Source organism: Punctularia strigosozonata (genome assembly GCF_000264995.1).
Source record: "Punctularia strigosozonata HHB-11173 SS5 unplaced genomic scaffold PUNSTscaffold_4, whole genome shotgun sequence".
Lineage (NCBI taxonomy): Eukaryota > Fungi > Basidiomycota > Agaricomycetes > Corticiales > Punctulariaceae > Punctularia > Punctularia strigosozonata.
The window spans coordinates 2070228-2094406 of NW_006767436.1; the positions used below are offsets into that span (position 1 = coordinate 2070228).

Consider the following 24179-nt stretch of genomic DNA (forward strand, 5'->3'; position numbering starts at 1 on the left):
CCACGTCGAATTTATGGCGATCTTGAACTTTTGGAGAAGTCTGGCTTCCACATCAGCCCAGCGTTAGGAGCAGATCATACATCTGAGGGCATGGTATCGGCGGAACATTGTTGACTACGTCAAGACCTTAAAGAATTACAGCCAGAGCACCAACTCCAATAGACGCAAGAACTGCGGCACCCTTCACCAACTTATGATTGGTTTGCGCTGAAGATTTGTTCGTGACGTGGAAGAGAGCATTCGCAGTCCTAGTCGCCGCAATGGCGGACGTCGAGCTGCCCACTACCATGCCGCACCCGACTGACGTTGTGGCCGCTCCAGTCCCAAGGGCACACGCGACTTGAACAGTTGTACTTGGTGCGTCCATGAGGAGAACAGCGGTGGCGGGGCCTTCGACCAAGGTACCTAAGAAGATGTCAGGTCTGTCATTTATCTGAGACTGTTTTGTTTGCAAAATCGTACCTGTTGCTACCGGCGCGCTCCCGGAAATGATAGAGAACGCATACGCGGTGCCTGCTGCGCCACTGTCGACCACTTGCGCATCCGCAACGATACCATCTCCAAGCATCGGTACGAATAGCTTTACGTCGGTGGGGGCGGCTGGGTTTCGGCGAGCTATCAGCTTTTGCTCTTGGAAACGATGTCGCGCTCACCTGCGACTTCAAGCGCAACACAAGCAAACATAGCAATCAATGCGGAGAAGGATTTCATGGTGCTCAGCAGCCACAAAAGCAGCGGAAGCTAGCGTAAACAGAGGTATCAAAGAATCGAAGCAGTGGGATGGACCAGTCCACCAACAAACGGAAGAGACACCATAGGCCATTATTTGTACCTGGGACAGGACCAAGATTGCGATGACTGCACCGACCATCACCACAGGATTGATCCCCACAGCCATAAAAGTTTGGTAGGCTGCGGGAGCACCGCATTGAGAAGTCGCGCTCCCAGCTTCACAGGGTGACGTGGCAGTGGCGTGGAACACCAGCAGCACATCCTGTAGAGGAAACAAAGTGGATCCTCCGCAAAGCCGGTGGGCATATCTGCACTGGCAACATTAAATCGTAGTGCACAGTGGAAATACACGCTTTGGATAATGGGCAGCGATGAATGCGATTAATGGAAGCTGTAACGTACAAGACCCACATGACTCCGCTCTAGAGTGGACGAAGAGTACTGATGGATGCCCACGAATCTACTCTTTCCAAGGGTAATCAAACTTCGGCTGATCCCTGCGCCTCCACAGCTTCTTCCTGCAAAGTTAATGTCAGTATGATGCATAGCCTTGACAAGAAAGAGCGCACTTCTTCTTGGTTGGGACATGTTCGGCGAAGACTTCGACACAATGCTTCGCTTTGAATTCTCGAATGAATCGAGGGTCCCTTGAGAGAAATCAAATCAAGCCTGAACGAACACAAGCCGCCGTATGCTCACCAGAGTTCGCTAGCTATACCGAGATCTTTACAACACCGCATAAGAGCATTAGACTTGGCAGCTTCCGTTGCCGTCGGAATCCCGTTAGGGTCAAAATATTCCTGTTCACCACGAGCAACAGCCACCAGTCTGGTTTGAGCCAGATGAGATCCCGTGATTGACGATGCGTAGAAAAGGGGCAAAGGAAGTTGCTTACCTGCCCAAGCAAACCAGAGCATACTCTCGGCTAACAATCTTCTGGCTAACATTCGTGGGGCTTCGGGGAGCGAGTCCCCAGCCACCAGGCCCGAATGCCTTGTTTAGAATACGTCGGTATTTGATCTCCGGGAGGTAAATGAGGCCATCTGTAGACATGGGAAGGGTTAGTGACATCCCGAGAGTTTGGAGGGCACTCAGTCATACCAGGCTTGCATTCAACGTCCAACGGATCGATCGGGGCGAGCAGTACGTCTGCAACCTCTTTAGAGAACGCCTCCTGGCTCAGACCCTGGTAACTCTTCGACCAGTCCGTTTCTCCCTCCAGTGACGTCGGAGGCTCGTCCATCGGGAAAGGGCTCGCAGAAGGATTAGAAGCGGTTTGAACGGGCGTGGTTTGAGTGGTTGGAACCGGATGTCGGGGAGCGGCCGTCCCTGCTTCGGCGAGGACGTCTTCGAAGTTAGCCTGAGTGCTGGCCGCACGCTGGTGCAAGAATGATGCATACGCGGGCCGCGAGGAGGGGGTTGTGCGAATGCTCGCAAGACTTGTTACTCTGCGCGATGCGCCAGCCGTGGAGACGCGCCGCAAGAAGGACTGCGCCGCCATGGTCGTCGCTGGAAAGAAAAGGATGCGTTCGGCGAATGCCAGGGACTGGGAAAATTCAATAAGCGCGCAGTACGCGTCCCGTGCTTGCGGGCGTCTAACGGCATGCGCTTCGCTGGCACTCGAGCGTCCGAAGCTGCGCCGCTTCTCTCACCATGAAGTTGACCGCACTACTCGGGTGCTTCGCTGTCGTCGCGCCTGCTTACGCCGCCGACTATTTCTCGGATGGATGGAAGCCAGGGCAAGCTGTCCCGACCCACAGCTCTAGTGTCGGCTTCGTGCCAGGGGCCGAGCCGACCGTTCGAACTTACCAGCCGAAGACCGCGGATAAGATTGTCGACCGTCTGCTGTCCTCAGGACCCATAGCAGGACTCTTCAGTAAAATGGGCGTCAACGTTACGGAGCGTATGGAGGCAGCTAGGGCGGCACAGGCCAACATGTGGGACCACCGCGTACCCCTTATCACGGACGACAATTGGCGGGATTTGCTGGTCAACGAGGAGTTCTCGTCCGAAGAGGAGGAGAAGAACCGTGTCTGGTTCATCATCATGTAAGGACATTCCTCGCTTGCATGCACTCATAACTCATGTCGTGCAGTACGGCACAGATGAGCCAACCCGAGGGTCTTTCGAAATGGGCAGATCAACACTTTGACGGAGCATTCAATATTACCCAGGAGAAAGGCGACCTCCCCCACGTTCGCTGGGGTCGCATCGACTACCTCAACGTGACGGATATCACCACTCGATGGGGAATCTGGCAGTACGTTGCACAAACCGCATAATTGCCTGTCTCACGGCTTAGGCTCCTATCTTCTGCAGGGCCCCATATCTTGTTGTCAGCACCGACCGTGCGCAATCGCTCCGCTTCTATAAAGCCAGCAATCTACGTATGGACCCTGAGATGATTCGTAAATTCCTTGAGATCGAAGGATGGCGCGACACGCCGCCTTGGGCCTCTTCCTTCGCACCGGGGGGTTCTCGCGAATGGATCATGGACTACACGGCGATATACATGACCAAGATTTACGACGTTTTGGTCCGCATTCCTCGATGGGCTATGGTTCTCATCACCGGCATGCTCGGATCTGTCTTCATCCAACTCTTCCATCGTGGTGATAAGGATAAGGTAAAGTGTCGTCCTAGCTAGTCGACGCACTTCGTTGACGTTGCAAGTAGCATAAGGCGCACCAACAACGATTGAGACAGCAGCAGGCAGCGGAGGCAGCACGAGCGGCGCAAGTCGCGGCTGCCGAGAAGCCACCAGCATCGCCTGCACAGAGTACCCCGAAATCGAAGAAGAAAGGCGGGAAGAAATAATCCATTCCTGAGGATTTGTAGAAAGATTAAGTATCTCATCAAGTATATAAAGAGTCTGTTGTGTGTTGTAATGTGCTGTTACTCCGAGCTTTTACGATAGTTGTTCTCGAGTTTCGTTCAGCGAATCGCGATCGCGCCGTGTATCACTGAAGTCTACAACGAGAGCCTGCTCACAACACTCGAGGAAACCAATACTTTATCAAGAAAGACACACAACAAGGGACAAATCTGATCTATCTGGCTGGTGACTTCGCATCCTCGTCGTCGCTGTCCCCCACCTCAAATATGGCTTCCTGCTCTTCCAAGGCCCGTTCTTTGCCTTTTGCACTTCGCTGACGGAACTCGTCCGCGTCATCACCAGAATGTCCATTCCCTTGTCCGCGCAACGGAATACTCTCCTCCACATCTCCGCGGTTGAGAGGAAGTGACACAGGCAACTTCAGAGCGCGTCGTCGCCGTATTCGGCACCAGACGATGCCAGCGATCACCGCAAGGATGAGCACGAGGACGAGCGCTGCGGAACCAGCACTGAAGTACTCTGTTGGAAACCACTGAGTCTTCCAAGTCAAGAAGGACGAAGGCAAGACCGTACCCTCCAATGCCGCCTTGTCGATCACCGGCGGTTTACCGCTGGTCGGTATGTCCGACTTTTGTTCCACCCACATCACTTTCTTGTCCTCTCCAACAGCGCTGGGTATCTTGGCGCTTCCATCCGTGATCTTCGAAAAGTCGATCCCCATGAACCGGAGGATCATGTCGTGTGCTACGTGGGGTACGTCGTAACCGACCATGTGTGATGCGTCAAAAACCTTGACGTAGGTAAGGTTGCGTGCTGAAACCCAGGTGCCAGCGGGTTTTTCATTCACAGTCCATGTTTGCGTTTGTACGGTCTGAGTGCCTGTCAACAAGAGGGATTTGAAAGCACGAAAATTACTCACTCCGAGCCCAGTCCCTCCGTTCCAAGTCATAGCGTTGATGAGAGCCTCTTGGCCCATATAATTACAGATGAAATCCTGATCACCAGCGAACAGCATGACAGGTATGCGTTCGATAACGCTGGGCAAGATCTTAATCGACGAGTGTGACTTGCGGTTCCGTAGTTGGGAATGCACGCGCCCGTGGCATTCAGTCCAGGAAGACTGGTGCGCGGTCGCATGCAAAGCCCGTTTGACGTCATTTCTCTGCGGAGGCGAGGATGATTCACCGGGAAGGAGGCAACTTGATATGTACATACCCCTAGATAGGTGGTAACGTCTGCAAGATCCGGAGGCCAGTTCATCCCGCATGCAGGTGACGTGTCCTCCAAACGAACGTCGTAGATGTTAACACACATCTTCTGACCGTCGACGCTACTCTCGGAATGAGCTAACATCAATCTACGATTTAGTTTCAAGGACATACACCCTCTCTTTGTGCGCCAGCGTTTTCGCCATGAGGCCTTCACAATCTTCGATGCTTACGGGCTCCGGTGATTCGGAGTTGAACTGACGGTCGATTTCGTCGATGCACTTGTCAATCGCTTGCTTTCCGCGTTTGTAATCCTGTCAGTGCGCAGAATCCGTTGATGCACGGTAGATGAGTAAGTTAAAAACAATGGGCATACGTTGGAGTTTTCGTCCACCAAGCCATGCTTAACGGCGTATTCGAGAAAAGACGGATATTGGTGCCGGCCATCTATCCACCCATTCCCGATGGCAGCCCCCATCAGTGGTACGCCGAGGTCCGAGTTCAACAGTCCATCCGCTACATCTGACGTTAAAAATATCGTTCTGGAGCATGGACGGCGGCTCTTACCGAAATATGGGATATACTGGCCCGCATATGACTCGCCAGCGAGATAGGTCTGTATGACCGTTCAGTCAAATGAACACATAGCTGGTCCGGCATACGTACGTCCATGCCTTTGTATTCGGGGAACACGTGATAGAAATTCCGTAGAAATATTATGAATTGATCTCTGGCCTTCGGAGGAACATCGTGTGTTAGACGGAGAAGTGGGCAAGACGTTGAGCTTACCTCCGTAAGTTCATGAACGTATTTATCTGTACTAGTGTACGAGAACCCTGTTCCGGCGGGTTGATCCACTGCGAATTCATCAGTGACATAATATGGGGGCTGCTGTGCCAGGTAGAAGCACCATATACGACATTGGCATACTCCTCCCAACCGCCTTCTTGCGTCTTGAGACCACCTTTGCCATCTACCCGCCATGGTCCCACTTCCATCATCAGGCCATCGAAGGAGGAGCATCCAGGCCCGCCCTGTCATGCCGTCATGAACCCCAGCCGACATAAAAGATGTAGTGGTTGCATACATTGAACCAGAATATGACGCGTTCCTTATCCGCCGACCTTCTTGCCTTCGTCAACACGAAGAACAAATGTGGCGTAACGTCGGTGGGGCTTGCGGAAGCCTGACTGGGGTCAGAAGAGAGGTGCCCAGACCACATCTGCAGTGGGTGACCTTCATCTTGGTGCAAGTCCGGTAAATTGGTAATGTAGAACGACGCAGCTGAAGGAACTGTATCGCGCCGTCAGATCTGACCGAGCCATTGAAACAAGGGAATTGTTCGCACCGTCTGTGGGTGCAGCCCGTACCAGGACCCGAAGTGAGAGGAAGGCAACGATAGACCAGAGGACTGCGATGGGCCGTCGCCCATAGCTTCGAAGACCCGCCATAAGGGGTGACGCGCGTCCTCAGACGAAGGGTATGTTGCAGTCGACTTCAAGAACGCGCCGAGCAATGCGGACCGGGACAGGCTTCAGCTGGCGGCCGGAAATAGCGGGGGAGGACTCAGGAGCAGGAGGCACAGCCGCGATTGGCCCTACTTCCTACTCACGCAAACCCACCAATTCCTCTTAGGCGTTCTTGGCACCTGTCCTTAGTCGCTCGCGCTACAAGCTCCATGTCAACCTCAGCTGGCAGGAATCTTCAAATCAGAAGACCCTGATAACTGACATCCAGCAGCCGGTTCTTGGGCCCGAGAAACCAAGGGTTTCTACTTCCTTGCTCACGAGGTTGCACCTCCACCGGCGGGCGGCGCAGTCTGTGTGCTTAGCGCGGATTGGATGCATTCAAGTGTAAGGCCCTTTGTAGGCGAGTCGTCTGCTCAGAAATCATGGTTTTGCGACGACTGCGATATGCACCAACCGCATCAGTTTCTACCCGCCAATCGCATGCAATTCCCGGGCAAGTTATCTGTGGTCCATAATACCATAGACGCGTAGGAAAGCGCAGCTGAAGGCATATTGATGCTCTGCGCTTGCACACAGGTTCCATCGTGGCCGCTGAACGCATCGCTTTATAAGTGTTTTGTGCTATACTTGTGCACTCGGCATTGCCGCTCCTATTCTCAGTATCCTACAACCCGCTCTCGTCTCCATCACGATGCCGCACGTCACTCGACCTGCTTGCAGAGCAGCTATAAGAGCGCTCGAAACCGCATTCGATGTCCCTTTCGAACGTTATACCTCGTCAACGGCAGGTCCACCCTTTCCCGTCCAACAGCGCTTCTCTTTCTTAGATCACAAGCTTGGGCTTGTAACCCGGTGCTGGCACCATGAAGCTATTATTCGTCTCTGCTCTGCTTTTTACCTGCTCGTTGCTCTCCACACATGGTAAGTGGCATGGACCCGAGGTTCACGATGATGATTACTAAAGAGTTCCCCAGCCGCACCCGCGCCAGCACCTAATCCGACACCGGCAGAGGTCACACTCTATGTTCCGACGCTTGACAACGACATCGTCGCAGATGCCGAGGTGCTTGTTAAAGGCACAGCAGGGACGGCCTACGCGTTCTCGATTGTATCCGGAACGGCCCCCGTCCAGACCGGTTCGTATTCGCACCTTTCCCCTCTGTCATTTGACTCAACCTTGTGGTATACAGGAACGCTCATCGAGGGCGCAGCGACGGCTGTTCTTCTCATGGACGGCCCAAGCACGACGATTCAGGCCGCGTGCTCTCTCGGAACGGGCGTTGCCTCTGCACAAATTGGGTGCGGCATGGTCTCGGGCTCTACCTCGACGTCCCCGATTGCTGCATCAAGGACCCATAACGCTGTCTTTCGGGTGAATGCGGCGAGTGTGAGCAGGAGCACTGTTATGACAGGCACTTTGGTATTGGCCTCAATCGGGATGGGCGTCTTGATGACCCTGCTTTGAGACGAAGCTTAGGCCTTTCCCTTCTCAGGATTTGTAGTAGCGGAGGGTGTATACACCATGCGGACCCAACTCAATGAAATAGCGTACCTTCCGGAGCGAGGGGCTGGTTATCAATTTGGGTAGTGCGTTTCAGACAGTAATGAGCTCAACGCATATATTTTTTCATGGTGCGTACATCACAAACGCATGTTGACGGTAGCGTGTTTGCGTCATGGTTTAACCAGACCGTCAAGGTCACATAGTGACAACCTACCCCCGAGAGGGTTGGCGGGTACGGGAGGTACAGGAATATGACGCCGTCTCTCACCCGCAAGCGAATCGACACCCGGAGGCGGACTCAGCTCACAGGGAAAGACTTGTTCTAGTGAGCGCAGCCCCGAAGGACGCGCCTCGCTCCGCCAACATGAAAGACGCCATCAGGACAGAGCTGCACCGAAGTTGGCGGTTCAGATGTTGGACGGACACATAGTTGAAGTACAAGGCGGAAAATTTTGACTTATATACGGGCACGGCGTGAGAAAATCATACCAGCCTCGGCATTGCCCGTCGGACCGAATCACGTTTACCGTGCCCGCGTCCTCGGTCTTCGATCTCGTTCGTAACATCCGTCCAACTCTCCACTCGAACATATCGGACAAAGCGAAAACCACTGAGCACCCGTATCCGGCTGTATCTGTATGAGACGAACCTCGAGAACGTCGTACCTCGCTCGTCCGCGAGAATCTATCTTCACCCAAGCAGACGCGTCGCGGATAGCACATGATGACTCCGCTACAACCAGTCCGTACGTGACCGTGGCGTCATGGAGCATACCTTAACCGAAACTGCGACAATTCAGTTTTCTTGTTGACTGTGTTCAGGCCATGCATGACTGTGGAGTTGAGGTTAGATTGTCCTTTATCTCGTCGGTCAACTAGATACTGACATGCGTTGGTGGATAGGCTCGTGTAGCGGAGCAGCATCTTGCACATGCTACGGCGGACCTCACTCGTGTTTGCACGGTTTTAAATAATCACAAGGTGCGTACCTCATCTACACGCTGCGGCGCAGGGCTGACCACGACTGTGTCTCAGGTCTACCACCTCGTCTCCGAGCGACTGGTACAGCAATACAAAGAAGACATCGCCGACGAAATCGAGCCCACCATCAAAGAGCTCATTTCACGGGCAGAGAAGGATCTACAGGCACTGCACAAAGAGGCTCAGCGGCTTGAGGCGAAGCTACATGCTCAGCAGTCGAGGGGGCCGAGCAAAGCCACTACGGCTACCGCGTCATCGAGAACGTATGGCCAGGGAAACGGAGCAAGGAGACTTCATCCTTCTTCGCGGGCAGAAGAGACGGCGGTGAAGACTGAGATACGGAGACAGCGGGGACTGGTCAAACATCGCGAGCGCTTGGAAGCCGAGCTGCAGGAGTTGGAAGCCGAGCTCAAGAAACTAGTGAGTTTCTGGATAATTGCTCTGGGATCAGAGGCTCAGGGCCAGCACGATTGCCAGGAAGTGGAGTAATCTACTATGATTATGGTGGTCAAAACGTCAACCAGACTTTCCCGCGTCACTCGCTGCTGGATGTGCAGCACCACATCTCCGGGATCTTTACACTCTTGCTGTCGGATCGTATACGACCTACGAGAATTGCGACCTGATGGTACACTACGGTCCTTCCTACGTCGCGGAATACTGCCGGATGCACTCCAAGAGATGTCGAACGGATTCCGCATCAGCACCATCTGGAACACCGTGCGACAATCCCGCAATCCATCCACGATCACCTCCACTAGCAGCAACGGCATCGCAGACCCTCTTGACTTCTCGTTCAATGGCGTCCTTTCCCGCGAACAACACCATTGGATCTATGTTGCCATGAAGCGCGACCCTGTCTCCGACTACTTCCCGACATTTTACGAGGTCGACTGTATGGTCGACGCTGATGACATCGAAACCGAGGTCGGCCATTTCGGCTAGAGCATGGCTCGCACCCTTTGCGAACAAGGAGAGCGGAACGACAGGTAGCTCTTTCTCGCGTAGACGATCGTGTACGCCGCTGGCGATGCGCCTCAAGGATGGAAATGAGAAGTTGTGCAAGTGATGCATCGTGAGGTCGCCCGTGAATGACTCAAAAATCTGTAGGAACTATGCAAGCGCCAGTCAGCGATGCCTTTAGCCGGTTGGCTATGCACGCTCACCTGCGCGCCAGCTTGAACTTGCGCGACCAGAAAGTCAATGCATATCTCCGCGAGGCGACCGAGGAATGTGGCAGTTTCCTGCGGATACGAATACAACCACCTCTTGGCCTGTTTCTGCGTCTGAGAGCCTCCACCCGTCATCAAAACTAGCAACGTCCACGGCGCGCCTGTGAAACCGATCACAGGCACTTCACCCTCAAGTCTTCGCCTCGTCAAGGAGATTGCGTTCAGCATATACTCCAAAGCGGTCTCGATTTCGACCTCCATTTTCAGTTTTCGGAGATCGCTTGGTGTTTGTAGCGGATCGGGAAAGTACGGACCCAACTTGACCTCGACAGTCATCCCCATGACTTGGGGTATCACGAGAATGTCGCCAAAGATTATCGCCCCGTCCAAGATGCCGGTATACCGACGGATAGGTTGCATCGTCACCTCGCATGCAAGACTCGGGGTCTTACAGATCTCGAAGAACTCGTGAGACTTCCGTATCTCCATGAACTCTGGCAGACGAGTTTCAGCGCATCGGACTATCAACTCCTGACATATACCTACCCGGAAGATAACGAGCGGCTTGTCGAACTAGCCATACAGGAGCACGTTGTGTTTTCTCACCTGGAATTGTTGCGAAGCTGATGGTTCAGGGTTACAGTTATACACGAGAGCGACGCTCCCTCACGACGTGCAGCTTGCAACAAGAGGGTGTTTTTCAGTGGGGGAAAGTCTTCACTGGGCGACATGATCCAGATAGTTGGGATTGGATTAGGGTGACGTCGTAGACTCACTGCATTTTTATACCGCTCGCGATGTGTTTGATCAGCACATCTTCCGGAAGGGCGGCGTCCACGCGGCGAACTTACAGCGGCTGTTCATTGATGTTCGTCACGGTAGCTAATTCACCTTCTACATGATGCTGTTCACTCAAGAAGTGCACCTGTTAGGGGAACTACTCTTATCTGGCTCAATATAGAGCGATGGCACTGATTCATATATAGCCATCATCCGGCACGCACCGTCATTGACCATGGCGCCGCACAACAACCCCTGCCCAGTTACCAAGAGGAGGCACTCCAAACGTCAGCGGACGATGAAGATGCTGCGTTCAGTGCGAGGATTACCCTGTGCTGTTCTGCGCGCCAACAACAGTATTTGGACTGTTCTCCGTGGCTCATTCGCTTGACAGATTGATGCTGTCTGCGAGATGCTGTCTGCGAGATGCTGTCTGCGAGATGCTGTCTCCAATTTCGCTTCGCTCCACCTGTGGACAGATATAAGAGGTGCAATCGAGGCCACAACCTTGCGCATTGGCTAATTCGCCTTTTTCCCTGTCAAAGATATGCGTTCGCTGTTCGACAATTCCGCTTCCCATTCTCCTCTCTCCGCCTATATAAATGCCATAAAACCTTCGCTGGGCGCTGTTGTTCTATCCACGGCATTCACAGCTATATTCTGTTGTATGGCCATTGCATCGTTCTATTTCTCCACGAAATCGTCTCGTTACAAGCCTATATTCTTATTCATCAGGAAAAATCTGACTATCGAAAGAGTCACTTATTGGGTACCGAAACCCTCTAAAGCTACTAAATGATCACGTTTTAGTACGTTTTAGGAGGTTTTGAGCAAATCCGGTTTTTCCTGATGTTGAACTTGCTTTCTATGGTGTTCGCGATTGTTGCGGGTGTGTTGATCAATGACTCAGCGGTGCGTGCCCGTGGTTGTTGGTGGCGACATGAATATTGACAATGTTCATGGACCTCAGATGCATGTCATCCTCCAGCCAGAGCAAATCATACAGCCGTCTTTAGACATCACCATTGGTGTGCTAGGCGTCGTCCAATCCATCCTTGTCGGAGTCATCTTGGTCGTACGGTTGCAGGCAGTATATCCACCGGATCTGGTTAACCGTTTGCACCGTGTTTGGGTACTGGGGATCCCTATATTGCTGAAAGTGGCTCGCATCATCAACTTAGCCTTATTTATCAAAGCCCTCAGCGACGACACCAACAATCGCGATACTGCACTGCAAGAAATCGCAGAGACCTCAGCAAAGGCACCTTACCTCAAGATAGAATGGTTCATGGAGCTGTTCGACAATGACTGAGTGGTAGCATCAGATTCGCCTCGACGCTGTTCCTGTATAAGCTGTATGGTCGATCGAAAGGTCATTCGATCACAGGGACCATGGGCACCGTCAGTATGTGACTTTGGTGATGCGACGTATGGCTATCGGCTGATATCCAATGGAGGCTCGACTACCAATCGGATCAAGAAATTGTTCTGGATTGCTAGTTACAACTTCGTAATCCCAGCACTCTTCTCCTTGGCCCAGATCATTGTCGTCTACAAGGACGGAGACCTACTCGAGGTTAATCTAATCATCCTCAGCAATACCTCGGTGTCGATCATAGGTGTTGTGTTTGCAACCATATGGTCTGGATCCAATGCGAGCTCCAGTAGCGATGTCGGCTCTTCGGATACCTCCCATGTCATAGCCCCGATCGTATTCCGGCCCGGCGTCTCTGTTCCGTATACAATCACCAGCATGCACTACTCGACGGCAAGCACGGACAAGGACTGCACACAGACTCAATCCGGGGACCTGTTACCAACATTTACGACACAGAAATCTCACGCTGGTTTGTTGCACAACACTTTATGAATGATTTCAGCTGATGTATTATCTCGTTGACACTGTGTAGAGTCAGCAGAGGGACTCGCATCGGTGGAAGTAGCATAATGCGCGATAATTTACAGTGATAGTGCGACGACTTGCACTGATAGTCGTATCTCTGAGCGATATAATATATGAAAGGCGCAGGTTAATGTCCTGACCTAATTGGGATACGCAGAGAACCTGAGTCATCTGACTGGAACGCAGCGCGGGATTGAAGCGTCGATCATCAGCGGAGGGGCGCGCGCTTCACACTCGATCCGCCCCCGAACGAAGCTTCTCCAATGCGCCACAGCGACGGCCTGGCCTGGCCTTCCGCCGTCGCCGCCGCCCCTGCCCGCGGAGCCGTGGCCTGCACCGGGGAGCGTCCTCACCCGCCCAAACTCGCATCCTCGTGACTCCCGCCCACCTCACATCCTCCGGACATGCCCCGCGACCGAGAGGCCAACGTTTGGTTGCCTCGCCTGCGCTTCCGGCGACATCGCGGGCTCGCCTCGCTCGCCGACGTGCTCTCGGGCAACACCTGCCCACCCATGAGCCTCGCCGACTTCGAACACTACCTCGCCTTCGTCGAGCACTCGCTCGAGAACCTCCAGTTCGTCGTCTGGTATCGCGACTACCGCGCCCGATTCTTTGCCCTGCCACCGGACGTCCAGGCCAGGTCTTTCGCCCAGCCTAGCGAGTCGACGACGACCGCTGCGGCCAGTACGTCCGCACGATGCACGTTCAGGCTCGAAGGTCGACCCGGCGTCGTCAAGAAGCACAGGAGGGCGGAGAGGAGCCAGCGCACGATCGAGCAGCTTCGCCGGACATGGCAGGATCGTCAGGCACTGGGACTCTGGGCGGACGAACAACGCAAACGGATGGAGCGCGCGCGGCCGTTGCCCGTCAAGGCCTGCGAGCCCATCGCCGGGCCCAGCAGCAGCTCGGACGGCAGCACAGGGTGTGAGCCGTCGGCACCGCCCATGGCACGCATCTCGCCCACCTCTTCCACCTCGTCCTCCTCTCCCTTACAGCCTTCTCCGCCCACCCCCACGCCGCCCACGTCCCCCTTCTCGCCCTCCTTCGATCTCCTCACCTCGCCCGCTCAGCAACCTTTCCGGTCCGAATGCCAACTCGTCCTCGCCACCTTCGTCCGCCCCGGCGCGCCAAAGGAGCTCTCGCTCGAGTCGCTCGTGCGCGACACGGTCCTGCGCGATCTCGCGTGGAATACGCACCCGGACGCGTTCCTGCCCGCGTACGAGGAGGCCTGGGACGCGCTCGAATCGCACCTGCTCCCCAACTTTCTCGCGCATGCGGTGAGCAACATGAACCGCGCGAAGCAGGCATTCCTCTACGTCGTCGGCACGTTGTGTCTCCTGCTCTCGATCGCGGGCGCGGCGCTGCTCGTGGCGCTGGCCGACGAGCGCGCGTATAGGGGCTTCGTGCTGCCGTTCGCGTTCGCGACCGCCCTGTCGCTCGGCGGCGCGGTGAACGGGATGTGCATCGAGCAGTGGACGCGCGGCGTGGCGCAGGTGAGGACGTGGGAGATGGGAAGGGAGGGCGACGAGCAGGCGGAGACCTGGTGGGCGGGCAGGGTGAACGAGGGTCTTGGGGTTGTGGACGAAGCTAAAGCGGGGGAGGAGGAGAAGGAGGAGAATACATTGGCGGAGATCGCACCCTGGATGGTCGGAGGAGAGGAAGAGGTGGTGCCGGACGAGTACCAGCGTCCCGCTATCTTTGGGCCGGAGAAAATCGTCGTCGTAGGTGTTCACGCTTCTTCGCTATGTTGACAATAGGGACTAACGATCCGCAGGACCCACGCATACGACGGCTGCAGACGCGTGCCGTCTTGTCGATTATAATCGCTTCGTTCCTCTATGCTATCGTAAGTCGCCGTCTTGTCTTTATAGAATATACGCGTGACGTTGCAGCGCCTGAATCACAGGGTTTTGGCGCAGTCGTGCTGGCCCTCCCGCGCATGCGACAATGACATTTTACATTATCCATTACGTCCGCTCGTTATGTCTTGCATTGCATTGCTGTTCTTGTATCATCAGCTTTCGCGACCCGTTCACGCAACGGTTATACGTGGTCTTTTGCTCCTCCCCCCCGCATCTGATATCTTTTTTGCACCGCAGAGCCTCCACTTGTACCATATAGCCTACATGTATTGGTACCGAATCCATCACGCAGCCGTTGACATGCATGAGTCCAGCTTGCCGTTGTACGCCGTCTGTATAGGAATTGTGACGGCACGCCCTCAATTACCTCTTGATCCTTGTTGAGCGTCGTGCTCCTACGCTAGCCGCCTCCGTTGCTGCCTTACGCTTCTTCCCTTTCTGCAAGGACACAGCACCAGCTTCCGGGCCACCTTCGTGAGGTTTGTCCTCGGTTTCGCCCTTCTTCGACGCTTTAGTCGACGTCTTCTTTTGGGCTTTCTTACTCAGCTCCTTATCATCCCAGCCACCACGCTCGGTCATGCTGGAAATCACGTCAAACGTCGTTTCTTCAACCCGCTGGACGCTTAAACGTCCCCGGTTGACAAGCGCCATTCCTTGATGGGCGATAATCTTACGTGAGTACACATACGCGATGCAGATCTGAAGTATGGTGCGCTTGCCTTGGATAGCCTTGACGCCCGATTTGCCGATATATTCAAGGCCCTCCGGCGGGTCCGCGCCGGTGGAAAGCGCTGCGATGGTCCGCAGGAGCGCAAGCGGTACAAAGTGTGGTGCGCGCTTGACAAAGGTCAAGTCGACCATGTACCACGTCGGGTTTTCCTGCTTGGTTTTCTGGTTGTGAAGGTATGTTAGCGCGAATGTCTCCGGGTTTATCAGCATGTCAGGCTGACTGGGTCAAAATACGGGTGGGCGCTGACCGACTTGATTTCATGAGCGGATAACGCGGACCTTACAGGATTCCTAGCCGACTCACGCGTTCCATGCAGAGTCTGCTCAAATCCATAAGCATGAGCGCATTGTTTTCAGGTCGGGTCCGATGCATGCTTACGATCGGGGTACGCAAGCTTAGCAACCTTGTGAGGCGTGTGGGACACAGTGAGGTGCAGGACCTTGGCATGTATACGCACGAGCACTCACCTCGGCGAATCCTGCAATGCCAGGATTTTTACAGTTAGAGTGGTAGAACAGAACCTATGAGCAGCGTCAGGTACAGAAACATTAGTATCTCCGATAGGGCGTGAATATTGCAATGCTATACTTTATCTCCTATTTCCATCTCCTTCATGAGGTTCTTTGCTTCATGGTTGCGCACTCCTTCCCATGCAGTTGTTTTGGCCTCTTCGAAGTCGTCCACGCTGAACTTGGAAATCGAATTCCTCATGTTTCATGTGAGGTTGCACGTCGCGTCGTACAGAGCATACCTTAACGTCGTTGCCTTTCACAATGCGCGAATCAGGTTCGGCTTTCATCAACCAAAATCTCATGGTGAACTAGTGTGAGGAAGTTCAGATGTTCAAGCACGACTCAGACTATAGAGTGCTCGAATACCGCGCTGACCAAGAGTGTATCCTTGCCGGTATTTGGCTTAGAACTGGTGATTGCCTGATCGATATCATGAACCGGGGGAGCATTCGCGTCGCGTCAACATTGACAACGGAGCTGTCGCGAACACACGTGCACTCGTCACGTCCTCCTCGCTCAGCTCAGGCTGCCCCCAATCGCCGGGTCGACCTTGCATTTTTCGAGGGTTTTTACCTTCGCTATCAAGTCTAAGCCTAACTTACCGTTTCTTGGAATCCCTTGACTTGCGTTCGACATCCGACAACTCATGGGAGAGTCACACTCCCACACGGTGACCTACTGATCCTGGTCGATGTCAGGAGATCGGGGGTAGACCCCAAGCTTCGTCCTCTATCGCCGCAATTGGCCACGAACGCTCGCACCTCCCGGAGTACCGCTACTCCTGCAATCACGATCATTTCTTCTATCAGCCGACCTATATGCGTGTGTCCCTGAAGACCCAAATCTGCGGTCGAAGGTCATCTTCGCTCTGAGAGTCCGACAACTGTTACCTCGATTGTTCGCGTCGGCATCAGGGCCATACGCTGTATCTGAATTATACCAACAATCACCGAAACTCAGCACACCGCATTCTCTGACAACGTCGTTTGGAGATGAATTTTTCCATCACGTTTGATTCCTTCAAGATCTGAACGAACGTGCGTCGACTCGCCCAGCACCGCCACGGCGTATCCGCATGGTAGGGTCAGCGAATGCCCTTCATCTCCTCCAGTCCAGCTGGAGTGCCGACGGGGCTGATGGTGTACATGCGACGAAATCTCGGGCCGTGGGGGAGCAGTGCCTTCCGGTCCCCCATTTAATCAATGGAGCACCGAAGGTTGGACTGCGTACCCGCCATTCATGCCAATGATGTATTGCAAGTCGACGGTCGGTTATCTGCTGCTTTCTTTGTCTGTACTTTGTGGGTCGAGCGCCGTGCCTCCCCGAGCTTCGGCCCCAGCGGAACCCATACCTTCTCTCGCATTCAGCACGACTCTCGCTGGGAAAACCTTCGTTAACAAGGTCCGTTAGCAACCCGTGATGTTGAATCGCGAAAGCTCACCGTCTTGGAAATGCGCTTCAGGGCCTTGTTGCGTTCGGTCTCATCCCATCCAACTTCACGGAATCGACTGGTGACACAATCGGAGGTATCGGAAGCGCCATTGCCTTGAAACGCGGATCCTTCCAGCGGCATGCCAATGGGACATATACGGGCACCATCATCGTCCAACCAGACCGTGGCTTCAATGTGTATGCTAGAGCTCGTTCACACTATGATCTAAGTTTACTGAATGCTTAACTTCAGCATAACCACTATTAATTACCAAGGGCGTCAGCACAGCATCGACTTCACGTTAACACCTTACTACGGCACTTCCGCTTTGTCGTTCAGCGATGCTCAACAAACCCTGAAGTTAAACTACAAGAGCACGCTGCTGTACTTCGATAGGGGTCATGTCAAGACCAGTGGGCTGGATGCGTTAGGTATTCGGCCTGCAGAGGATGGCTCTCCACAAGACTCCCTCGCCGATCCAGTGATGCCTATCCCCAACAGCACCTTCAATCACCTCAGCGTGGACGCGGAGGGCCTTGTTCTCAATGCTGACGGAAGGTCGGTTTTGAGTCCAGTATTGGACCTACAGTAGGTACTGAATGTCGCCCAGTTTTTGGACATCCGACGAGTATGGCCCGTATATTTACCGGTTTTCGCCTGAAGGGGATCTACTGCAGGCAATCCAGCCGCCCGCCGCCTTCCTTCCTGAGAATAAGAAGGGAAACATCAACTTCACCTCCGTAACGGATCCTACAACAGGGAGGGCTGGGAATCAAGGTTGATGTTTCTAATATGGGGCCTCTGGTTATTGTTGACATAGTGCTGCATGAATAGGATTCGAAGGACTCACTGCATCCCCCGATGGATGTACTCTTTACGCACTGCTGCAAAGTGCCACCATCCAGGACGGGGGCGACTCGAAGAGCACCTCTCGATACACAAGGCTACTCGCTTACTATATCCCTGCCACCACCAGCACCCGTCCCCAGCTGATTGGTATGTGACACGCTCGGGCGGTATAATCTGCTCATCTCGAAGGGATGTTCTAGGCGAATGGGTCGTACCTCTGCCCCAAAATTCGAAGGGTAACACGCTCGCGCAGTCAGAGATGCACTTCCTCAGCCCTACCACGTTCCTTGTCCTCGCGAGAGATGGCAAGGGACACGGAGACGACGATACGTCGTCTTCGTATAAGGTTCGTGGGAACTGTATTCGAGGTTCTGTTTGCTCATTGTCAATCCGGCAGCAAGCGGACCTGATTGACATCTCGAACGCTACCGACATTCATGCCACGAGGTTTGATGACCCAGCTAACCCCATCGCGAAGAAGGGTAAACTCGACTCTGCCATCACGCCAGCGACCTATGTTCCATTCGTCAGTCTCATCAATGACACCCAGCTTGCAAGGTTCTCCCTGCACAATGGCGATCCGGCTAATGCTCAGCTCATCGATGCGAAATGGGAATCACTCGCCCTGGCTCCTGTGGGCGATCCTGCTTTCCCCCATGATTATTTCCTGTTCACAGCCGTAGGTACATTCTTCGCGAAATCGGATTACTCCTGACCGAATCTCTCTCGCTGGCCTAGGCTGACAATGACTTCATCACCACCGATGGCATCTCCTTGGGTCAGCCGTACAACGCAGGCTTGGACAACGACAATCAGTTCATGGTTTTCCGCGTTACATTACCGACCGTGGCAGCCGGCAGTGTGCAGAGAGCCATCGGTATCGAGTAATTCGTGGATGTCAGCCACGTTGTCGTCGTGCAGTAGACGATAATTGATCGCGAGCAAGTAAACAGTTCAATGAACACATATACATGAATGGTAGTGATACAAGCCAGATCCCTAGAAAATACCGATACAAGAAGCAGCACATCATAATCATCAATATCGTAAGGGACAAATGAAAGAAATGGCATCTAAGTGCTGCGTTCCCAGTAAGACAAAGTGACAATGGGCCGAGTGTTCGCTTCATCCTCGATTTCCAATTTGTTCAGCACTGGCTTTCTAGGGTGCTTCCGCCTGTAGCTGCGACTGAACGCAGTTGGAGGGAAGTCGACGGCAGGAACGAGCATATTAGAACCTGAAACATTTATGAACAAGCATACTAGGCCGAACCGTAGAGCTCGCGCACCTTTTCCGAGTCTGTGTGCTTCGCGGTGATGAAGCGTATACAGGCTGACGGTGCCTGGACCACTGATCTTGTGTACCATGAAGTAGCACATAATCCGGCCCCAGTCGCTATGACCGGGGCTTCGTTCCCTCTCTTTGGCGATGACAGCCTCAGCGCTTTCCCAAGTGATGGGGCGGTAATCCGGGGCTTGTTGAGCCATTTCCTTCATAACGTGTGTATCTATGCTTGCACCAAGAACCAGCGGCTCAAGGGGTTTCCCAGAAGAGTACCATTGCAAGAACGTCTGGGGCTGCAACAGAAAACGTAAGCAGCATGAAAAGACCACTCCTCCCCGTGGATTGGTGACTAACCTTCGGCTCTGGTCCATGTCCTTGCAGGGCGTGTCTTCTGACGTCGGCAGCAACGTTGTTCAGTTCATCCATAGGCGTCTCCGGACCGATACTGATGTTGTTGCCCATCCCAGACGTTGCCCTGGCTATGCCGTACGGTCCGGACGACGGAGGCACTAAAGGAGCTAAAGGCTCAGCCGCGGCTGGTTCGTCCTTCTTCTTCCCTTTCTTTTTCTTCCCCTTCTTCCCCTGTGGATATCCGTCAGATCAAGGCCGGCGAGAATTCATGTGTCACGTACTGCTGCTGTGGTGTCCTCATCCGCCGGAGTCGCAAGAGACGCGGAGGGCCCATCAGCGGGAGCAGCCCCGTAAGTCCCAGACATTGAGTTATCATTTGCGCCATTCAGATCCCAGCTCGCGGATTCTTGACCCTAACAAGCGGTGAGTCACCTAGTTAGTCTACGATACGGTAGGTCACATACCGATTGAAGTTCGAGGCCAGTGTTATCAATCTTCTGCTCGTAACCGCCAGTGAGGCTCGCCGTTGCCCAGGAGCCATATTGATCATTCGCAGACTGCTGTCCGGAACCCAACGAGAAAGCCCCTGCGTTATCGTTTGATGTATAGTTGTTACCCCAGGACGATCCGAACGCGCCATTGCCATCGTTGACGTTGGTTGGGAACAGTGGATCAGCCGTTATGGGTGCGTACGAAGGTTCGGAAGGAGGTATCCCGTCCTTCGGCGTAGCAGCGGCCGGTGTCTCAGCAATGGAGGCGTCGTTCTTGCCCTTTCCTTTCTTCTTCTTTGACTTGATATGACATCGTCAGATCGATGCAACGCCGAAATTATATGGATGCTCACTCCTGCTTGGGTTGACGCGGCAAAGCCCCAGTCATCGGTATTCTCGACTGGAGGGTCGACAGCGGGCTCGGGCGCAGGAGGCTGTTCCGCTGGCGGCGCCGGTTCAGCAACAGGGGTGGGCTCAGGAGTAGGCTCCGGCGCTGCCCCCCAGCTAAACGACTCTTGCTTGCCCTTCTTGCCCTTCTTGCCCTGCGCAGAATATTCAGCGACCCCGTAAAACGTATCGTCAGTGGTTAACACACTTTCGCTGTCGTAGTCGGAGTGAACCCCCAGTTATCCACAGGCTCCTGTGATTCTTCCTTCCTATCTTCTTCCTGCACGGATGGCTCTGGCTCAGGGTCGTTGCGTTCGAATAAACTACCCGCTTTGCCTTTCTTGCCCTTCTTCTTTGACTGCTTCTAAGGTTAGGATCCGGTGTTTCTTACAGCGAGCTACTGCACTCACTGCCGCAGTGGAGGAGAATCCCCAGTTGTCTTCTTCCTGCTTCTCTTCTGGCTCTGGCTCTGGCTCTGGCTCCTTTGTCTCGGGGATGACTTCTGTCCCTGTCCCTGCTGGCGGAGTCTCCTCCTGAGGTGTCGCGTCGAAGACATCCCGTGCCGATGGCGTGGCTTTGCCTTTCTTTCCTTTCTTCTGTACGTAATCGTCAGGTCCTCAGATACCGGCAGTCAACAGTAGTAATGTACGTACGCCTTTCGCTGTTGAGGAAAATCCCCAGTCATCCGCCTGTGCTGCCGCCGGTTGTTCCGGAGCTGCTGCAGGAGTCTCCTCCTGGGGAGTTGCCGGGGTCGAGGTGTCAGGTGTTTTGCCCTTCTTGCCCTTCTTCTGTGAGCAGAGATTAGATCCTCAATGCACGATGTCACGATACAACATGTCGGGCTACACTCACGCCTTTGGTGGTCGTTGGGAAGCCCCAGCTACCGACGTCTGCTTCAGTCTCCTGCTCCTGCTCGGGCGTTGGTTCTGGTTGCGTCTGATTTCCCTCTAGTGCGGGTTGCCCAGGCTCCTCTTGTGTTGGAGATGTGAGACCAAATGAAGACCCCCAGCCGCCGAAAGTGCTGGCAGCCTTGCCCTGGACGAAGATCATCGTTGGAAATGTCGATAAGTTCAACATCATAATCACTCACGACTGTCGAGCTGAAGTTCCCGAATCCGAAACTGGACGTGCCGAAAAGATCCTGCTTTTTTTCCTCTTTACCCTCCGGGGACTTCTCCGGTTCTCCACCTATAGCATCCCAACCGAAGACGCTGCCAGCTTTTTTGGTCTTTCACACTATGCGTCAGTGATGCGAACCCGAAATTGCACAGCGTGCTTACAGAGAAGCTACCGAATCCACCAACACCACCCAAACCGAAGACGGATTCGGTAGCGCCGGCTGCCTCCTCTTTGGACTCAGCTGGAGCTTCCGTAGCCGCAGGAACCTCTTCTGCGGGCGTGCCGGATGTTGAGTCGCCTAGAGCGTCCCACCCGAAAGCCTGCTTGCCCTTCTTTCCCTTCTTCTTCTATGAACACAGTCAGGTACAGCATCAATGGACAGCCGGAACCTTGCTCACCGCAGCTGATGACATGCCCCAGTCGTCCTCCTCCTTCGCCTCTTCCTGTGCCGGCTGTTCCTGATTTTGGGGAGTGGCCGACGTCGTGCCAGCATCTGGCTCGTCCCAGCTGAATGCGTTACCCTTGGCTTTCTTACCCTTCTTCTTGCCCTGCGCCTGTATAGTAGTGTAAGAATGCACTCTGCTGAGTTCAGTAAGGCGGCGGTCCAACGCACCGCTGCGGGAGTAAACCACGAATCATCCGCCGCCTCTGTCGTCTCTGCCTCCCCTCCCCCAGCTTCTTTCTCCAATACCGCGTCGAGATCATCCATTCCATCGCCCTTTCCCTCTTCGTCCTCTGCAGGCGCAGGCGTCTCGTTGTCCTCGACCTGTCCCTTTTTGCCCTTCTTATCTTTCTTTCCTTTCTTGCCCTGCCCGAGCACGACAATTCACCGATTAGGTGGGGAGCAAGAAGCGTAGGTTGCTGGGGCTCACCGCTGGTCCTGGAACATCCTCTGGCTGCTCCGCGTTGTCTCCCGCCAGAAGCGCGTCCAAATCATCCATACCATCTCCCGCGTCCGGCGCCGGCTCCTGCTTGGGCGAGGGAGGCTCGGGACCCTTCTTGCCCGCCTTCCCAGTCTTCTTCTTAGCCTGCATGGTCGATTTAGTATGTATGACAGCGCCTGTGATATCGCGCGGTCCGCACCATGATCGACCGTTATCTGGTGGTTAGACTGGTGGTAGACGATGTCGTTATGGTCCCGTTATCCGTCCGACAGCACTGCGGAACCTCCAGGACAGTGAGCGTGGGCGAATGCTGGGTGGAAGCCGGCGAAAACTGAGTGCAGCGTGCATGATGGCTTGATCTGCTTGCCCCACGGGTCCCCCGACTGGGAAGGCGCGATGCTCCTGCGGACGCCAGACACGGCTGACTCTTGTCGTCGACCGCCACCTTCGGGCAATCACATCTGTACTTGCGTCGGGTGACACTCTTGGTTGCGTTCACCCGCGCACGTTGCGTACACGAGCCAAGAACCGGCAACGGAAGCGCTGATAGCTTTTCATATCTGGATATCAGAACCTGCCTGACGCTCGATGGGGTTTTCTCGCTCTTCCAAGACCGGCCGAAGGCCTTGCATACCTACGGGCTCATAGCGCCCCGCAAACAGCCTCGTGTCTCTTTGTGGATCGTTGGCCATTCGGAAGAATGAGCCAACAGGCTTCACTCGACCCCGTTTCGGTCCCTTTGACATGACACTTTTGCCATCCTATCTATTTAGACTGTTCAGCGCGGTTGCGCGCTGCTGCGGCCTGTCCAATGCTTGCCGGGAACGTTTAATCTTTTGTAATCGTTTGCACATAACGTCCACCATCGCTCGCTCAGCAAGGATCGATCAAGTTACTAGTGTGCTAGAATTCAGATGGTCCGCGGCTGCTCCTTACTGCAGACAAGACATGGTTCGCTTCTTGGGTGTTTCTTCCCTATAACATGCAGATTGCAATGCGTACGTTGGTACGCCGAACCGATACACGATGCTGAACGCATTTACAGGAACGTTTCTCTGCAAATGTTATCGGTCAAGCTATCCAAGCTACACATTGGCTTGGCGATCGGATACAACAGCCTGCCATTCTGACCCTCGTTCAGTTCGGGATAATGGTCTTCGTCCTGGCATTTGCTCGTTACTGCGCTGCTGCGATCGTGCAGCATCTTCCTGAATCAACCGAGCCGATCACGTTCGGCACTGTAGTGCAATCACGTCAACAGGTTGTCTGTCGTGCTCCGCCTGGGTAGGCGCCATTTTTTGTTATGCTTATAACTACTTCGCTGAGAATTCATATGGCTCAGCTGCATTTCAATCTCAGCTATGTAACAAGCATCGATGCATCCCGATTCCGAATAGCATCATCCAACGAGCAACACTTGAACGGCAATACTCGCCTCCCGACCCGTACTGAACAGGATCAAACCGGTGCGTTCCACGCAGCAGCTCTCGCGGCACTCCGAGTCGAGCGGATCCGGAGCGAATGGTCGAGTATGGAGTCCGATCCCGACGCCGCCCGGGGAGGGGGGCGTTGGGGGGAATCATAACCTTGCAGTTGCGGCCAATTCGCGGTGGTCAGGAGGTCACCGAGATCAGAGATGCCATAACTCGGCGACGTCATGTTCAACCATCCATTACTGCGGCGACGCTGCGCGC

The 24179-nt window shown here is 54.2% G+C and overlaps 11 protein-coding genes across 11 annotated transcripts; 5 read left to right on the forward strand and 6 right to left on the reverse strand.

The window, feature by feature from the left end:
• Positions 1–24: 24 nt before the first annotated feature.
• PUNSTDRAFT_119770 (uncharacterized protein) lies at positions 25–909 on the reverse strand. Its single transcript, XM_007382381.1, has 3 exons — positions 654–909; positions 463–600; positions 25–405 (listed from the first exon to the last, which is right to left on the reverse strand). Exons 1-3 carry the CDS (start codon positions 709–711, stop codon positions 128–130), a joined length of 474 nt encoding a protein of 157 aa, XP_007382443.1. The 5' UTR covers positions 712–909; the 3' UTR covers positions 25–127.
• Positions 910–1096: 187 nt separating this feature from the next.
• Positions 1097–2233, reverse strand: PUNSTDRAFT_142823 (mitochondrial genome maintenance MGM101; the record flags this gene model as incomplete). Its single annotated transcript, XM_007382382.1, has 5 exons — positions 1097–1250; positions 1302–1379; positions 1432–1560; positions 1628–1775; positions 1834–2233. The coding sequence occupies 5 exons, from the start codon at positions 2231–2233 to the stop codon at positions 1193–1195; spliced, it is 813 nt and encodes a 270-aa protein (XP_007382444.1). The 3' UTR covers positions 1097–1192.
• Positions 2234–2379: 146 nt separating this feature from the next.
• PUNSTDRAFT_85384 (uncharacterized protein) lies at positions 2380–3670 on the forward strand. The gene is made up of 4 exons (XM_007382383.1): positions 2380–2780; positions 2828–2992; positions 3052–3358; positions 3409–3670. Exons 1-4 carry the CDS (start codon positions 2386–2388, stop codon positions 3547–3549), a joined length of 1008 nt encoding a protein of 335 aa, XP_007382445.1. The 5' UTR covers positions 2380–2385; the 3' UTR covers positions 3550–3670.
• Positions 3671–3782: 112 nt separating this feature from the next.
• On the reverse strand, positions 3783–6312 carry PUNSTDRAFT_142825 (alpha/beta-hydrolase; the record flags this gene model as incomplete). Its single annotated transcript, XM_007382384.1, has 12 exons — positions 6125–6312; positions 5864–6069; positions 5687–5810; positions 5566–5633; positions 5443–5511; positions 5344–5392; positions 5153–5292; positions 4951–5090; positions 4784–4898; positions 4488–4730; positions 4142–4439; positions 3783–4087 (listed from the first exon to the last, which is right to left on the reverse strand). Exons 1-12 carry the CDS (start codon positions 6225–6227, stop codon positions 3783–3785), a joined length of 1860 nt encoding a protein of 619 aa, XP_007382446.1. The 5' UTR covers positions 6228–6312.
• Positions 6313–7108: 796 nt separating this feature from the next.
• PUNSTDRAFT_132996 (uncharacterized protein) lies at positions 7109–9218 on the forward strand (the record flags this gene model as incomplete). Its single annotated transcript, XM_007382385.1, has 6 exons — positions 7109–7166; positions 7220–7381; positions 7436–7632; positions 8652–8729; positions 8784–9149; positions 9207–9218. The coding sequence occupies 6 exons, from the start codon at positions 7109–7111 to the stop codon at positions 9216–9218; spliced, it is 873 nt and encodes a 290-aa protein (XP_007382447.1).
• A 156-nt stretch (positions 9219–9374) lies between these two features.
• On the reverse strand, positions 9375–10632 carry PUNSTDRAFT_132997 (Uroporphyrinogen decarboxylase; the record flags this gene model as incomplete). Its single annotated transcript, XM_007382386.1, has 4 exons — positions 9375–9842; positions 9896–10395; positions 10448–10507; positions 10572–10632. 4 exons carry the CDS (start codon positions 10630–10632, stop codon positions 9375–9377), a joined length of 1089 nt encoding a protein of 362 aa, XP_007382448.1.
• A 916-nt stretch (positions 10633–11548) lies between these two features.
• On the forward strand, positions 11549–11993 carry PUNSTDRAFT_132998 (uncharacterized protein; the record flags this gene model as incomplete). Its single annotated transcript, XM_007382387.1, has 2 exons — positions 11549–11593; positions 11652–11993. 2 exons carry the CDS (start codon positions 11549–11551, stop codon positions 11991–11993), a joined length of 387 nt encoding a protein of 128 aa, XP_007382449.1.
• A 995-nt stretch (positions 11994–12988) lies between these two features.
• PUNSTDRAFT_112727 (uncharacterized protein) lies at positions 12989–14535 on the forward strand (the record flags this gene model as incomplete). Its single annotated transcript, XM_007382388.1, has 3 exons — positions 12989–14305; positions 14359–14430; positions 14491–14535. The coding sequence occupies 3 exons, from the start codon at positions 12989–12991 to the stop codon at positions 14533–14535; spliced, it is 1434 nt and encodes a 477-aa protein (XP_007382450.1).
• Positions 14536–14809: 274 nt separating this feature from the next.
• PUNSTDRAFT_65006 (DUF55-domain-containing protein) lies at positions 14810–15990 on the reverse strand (the record flags this gene model as incomplete). The annotated part of the gene is made up of 7 exons (XM_007382389.1): positions 14810–15115; positions 15182–15337; positions 15397–15418; positions 15480–15495; positions 15616–15697; positions 15765–15866; positions 15928–15990. 7 exons carry the CDS (start codon positions 15988–15990, stop codon positions 14810–14812), a joined length of 747 nt encoding a protein of 248 aa, XP_007382451.1.
• Positions 15991–16927: 937 nt separating this feature from the next.
• On the forward strand, positions 16928–18857 carry PUNSTDRAFT_133002 (uncharacterized protein; the record flags this gene model as incomplete). The annotated part of the gene is made up of 8 exons (XM_007382390.1): positions 16928–17089; positions 17151–17317; positions 17373–17678; positions 17731–17897; positions 17955–18116; positions 18170–18315; positions 18367–18648; positions 18708–18857. 8 exons carry the CDS (start codon positions 16928–16930, stop codon positions 18855–18857), a joined length of 1542 nt encoding a protein of 513 aa, XP_007382452.1.
• Positions 18858–19042: 185 nt separating this feature from the next.
• On the reverse strand, positions 19043–22310 carry PUNSTDRAFT_112729 (uncharacterized protein; the record flags this gene model as incomplete). The annotated part of the gene is made up of 14 exons (XM_007382391.1): positions 19043–19206; positions 19258–19546; positions 19608–19835; positions 19886–20017; positions 20069–20395; positions 20449–20637; positions 20691–20840; positions 20893–21078; positions 21136–21270; positions 21335–21517; positions 21573–21710; positions 21763–21948; positions 22000–22155; positions 22215–22310. The coding sequence occupies 14 exons, from the start codon at positions 22308–22310 to the stop codon at positions 19043–19045; spliced, it is 2559 nt and encodes an 852-aa protein (XP_007382453.1).
• Positions 22311–24179: the final 1869 nt, after the last annotated feature.

Excerpts from the sequence above, each read along its gene's own strand:
- PUNSTDRAFT_119770 (XM_007382381.1), bottom strand. The coding sequence starts at position 711 with ATGAAATCCTTCTCCGCATTGATTGCTATGTTTGCTTGTGTTGCGCTT. Across the intron at positions 601-653 it reads TGTTGCGCTTGAAGTCGCAG|CCGCCCCCACCGACGTAAAG; the intron begins GTGAGCGCGACA and ends GCCGAAACCCAG. Across the intron at positions 406-462 it reads GAGCGCGCCGGTAGCAACAG|GTACCTTGGTCGAAGGCCCC; the intron begins GTACGATTTTGC and ends ACATCTTCTTAG.
- PUNSTDRAFT_85384 (XM_007382383.1), top strand. The coding sequence starts at position 2,386 with ATGAAGTTGACCGCACTACTCGGGTGCTTCGCTGTCGTCGCGCCTGCT. Across the intron at positions 2,781-2,827 it reads CGTGTCTGGTTCATCATCAT|TACGGCACAGATGAGCCAAC; the intron begins GTAAGGACATTC and ends CATGTCGTGCAG. Across the intron at positions 3,359-3,408 it reads ATCGTGGTGATAAGGATAAG|CATAAGGCGCACCAACAACG; the intron begins GTAAAGTGTCGT and ends CGTTGCAAGTAG.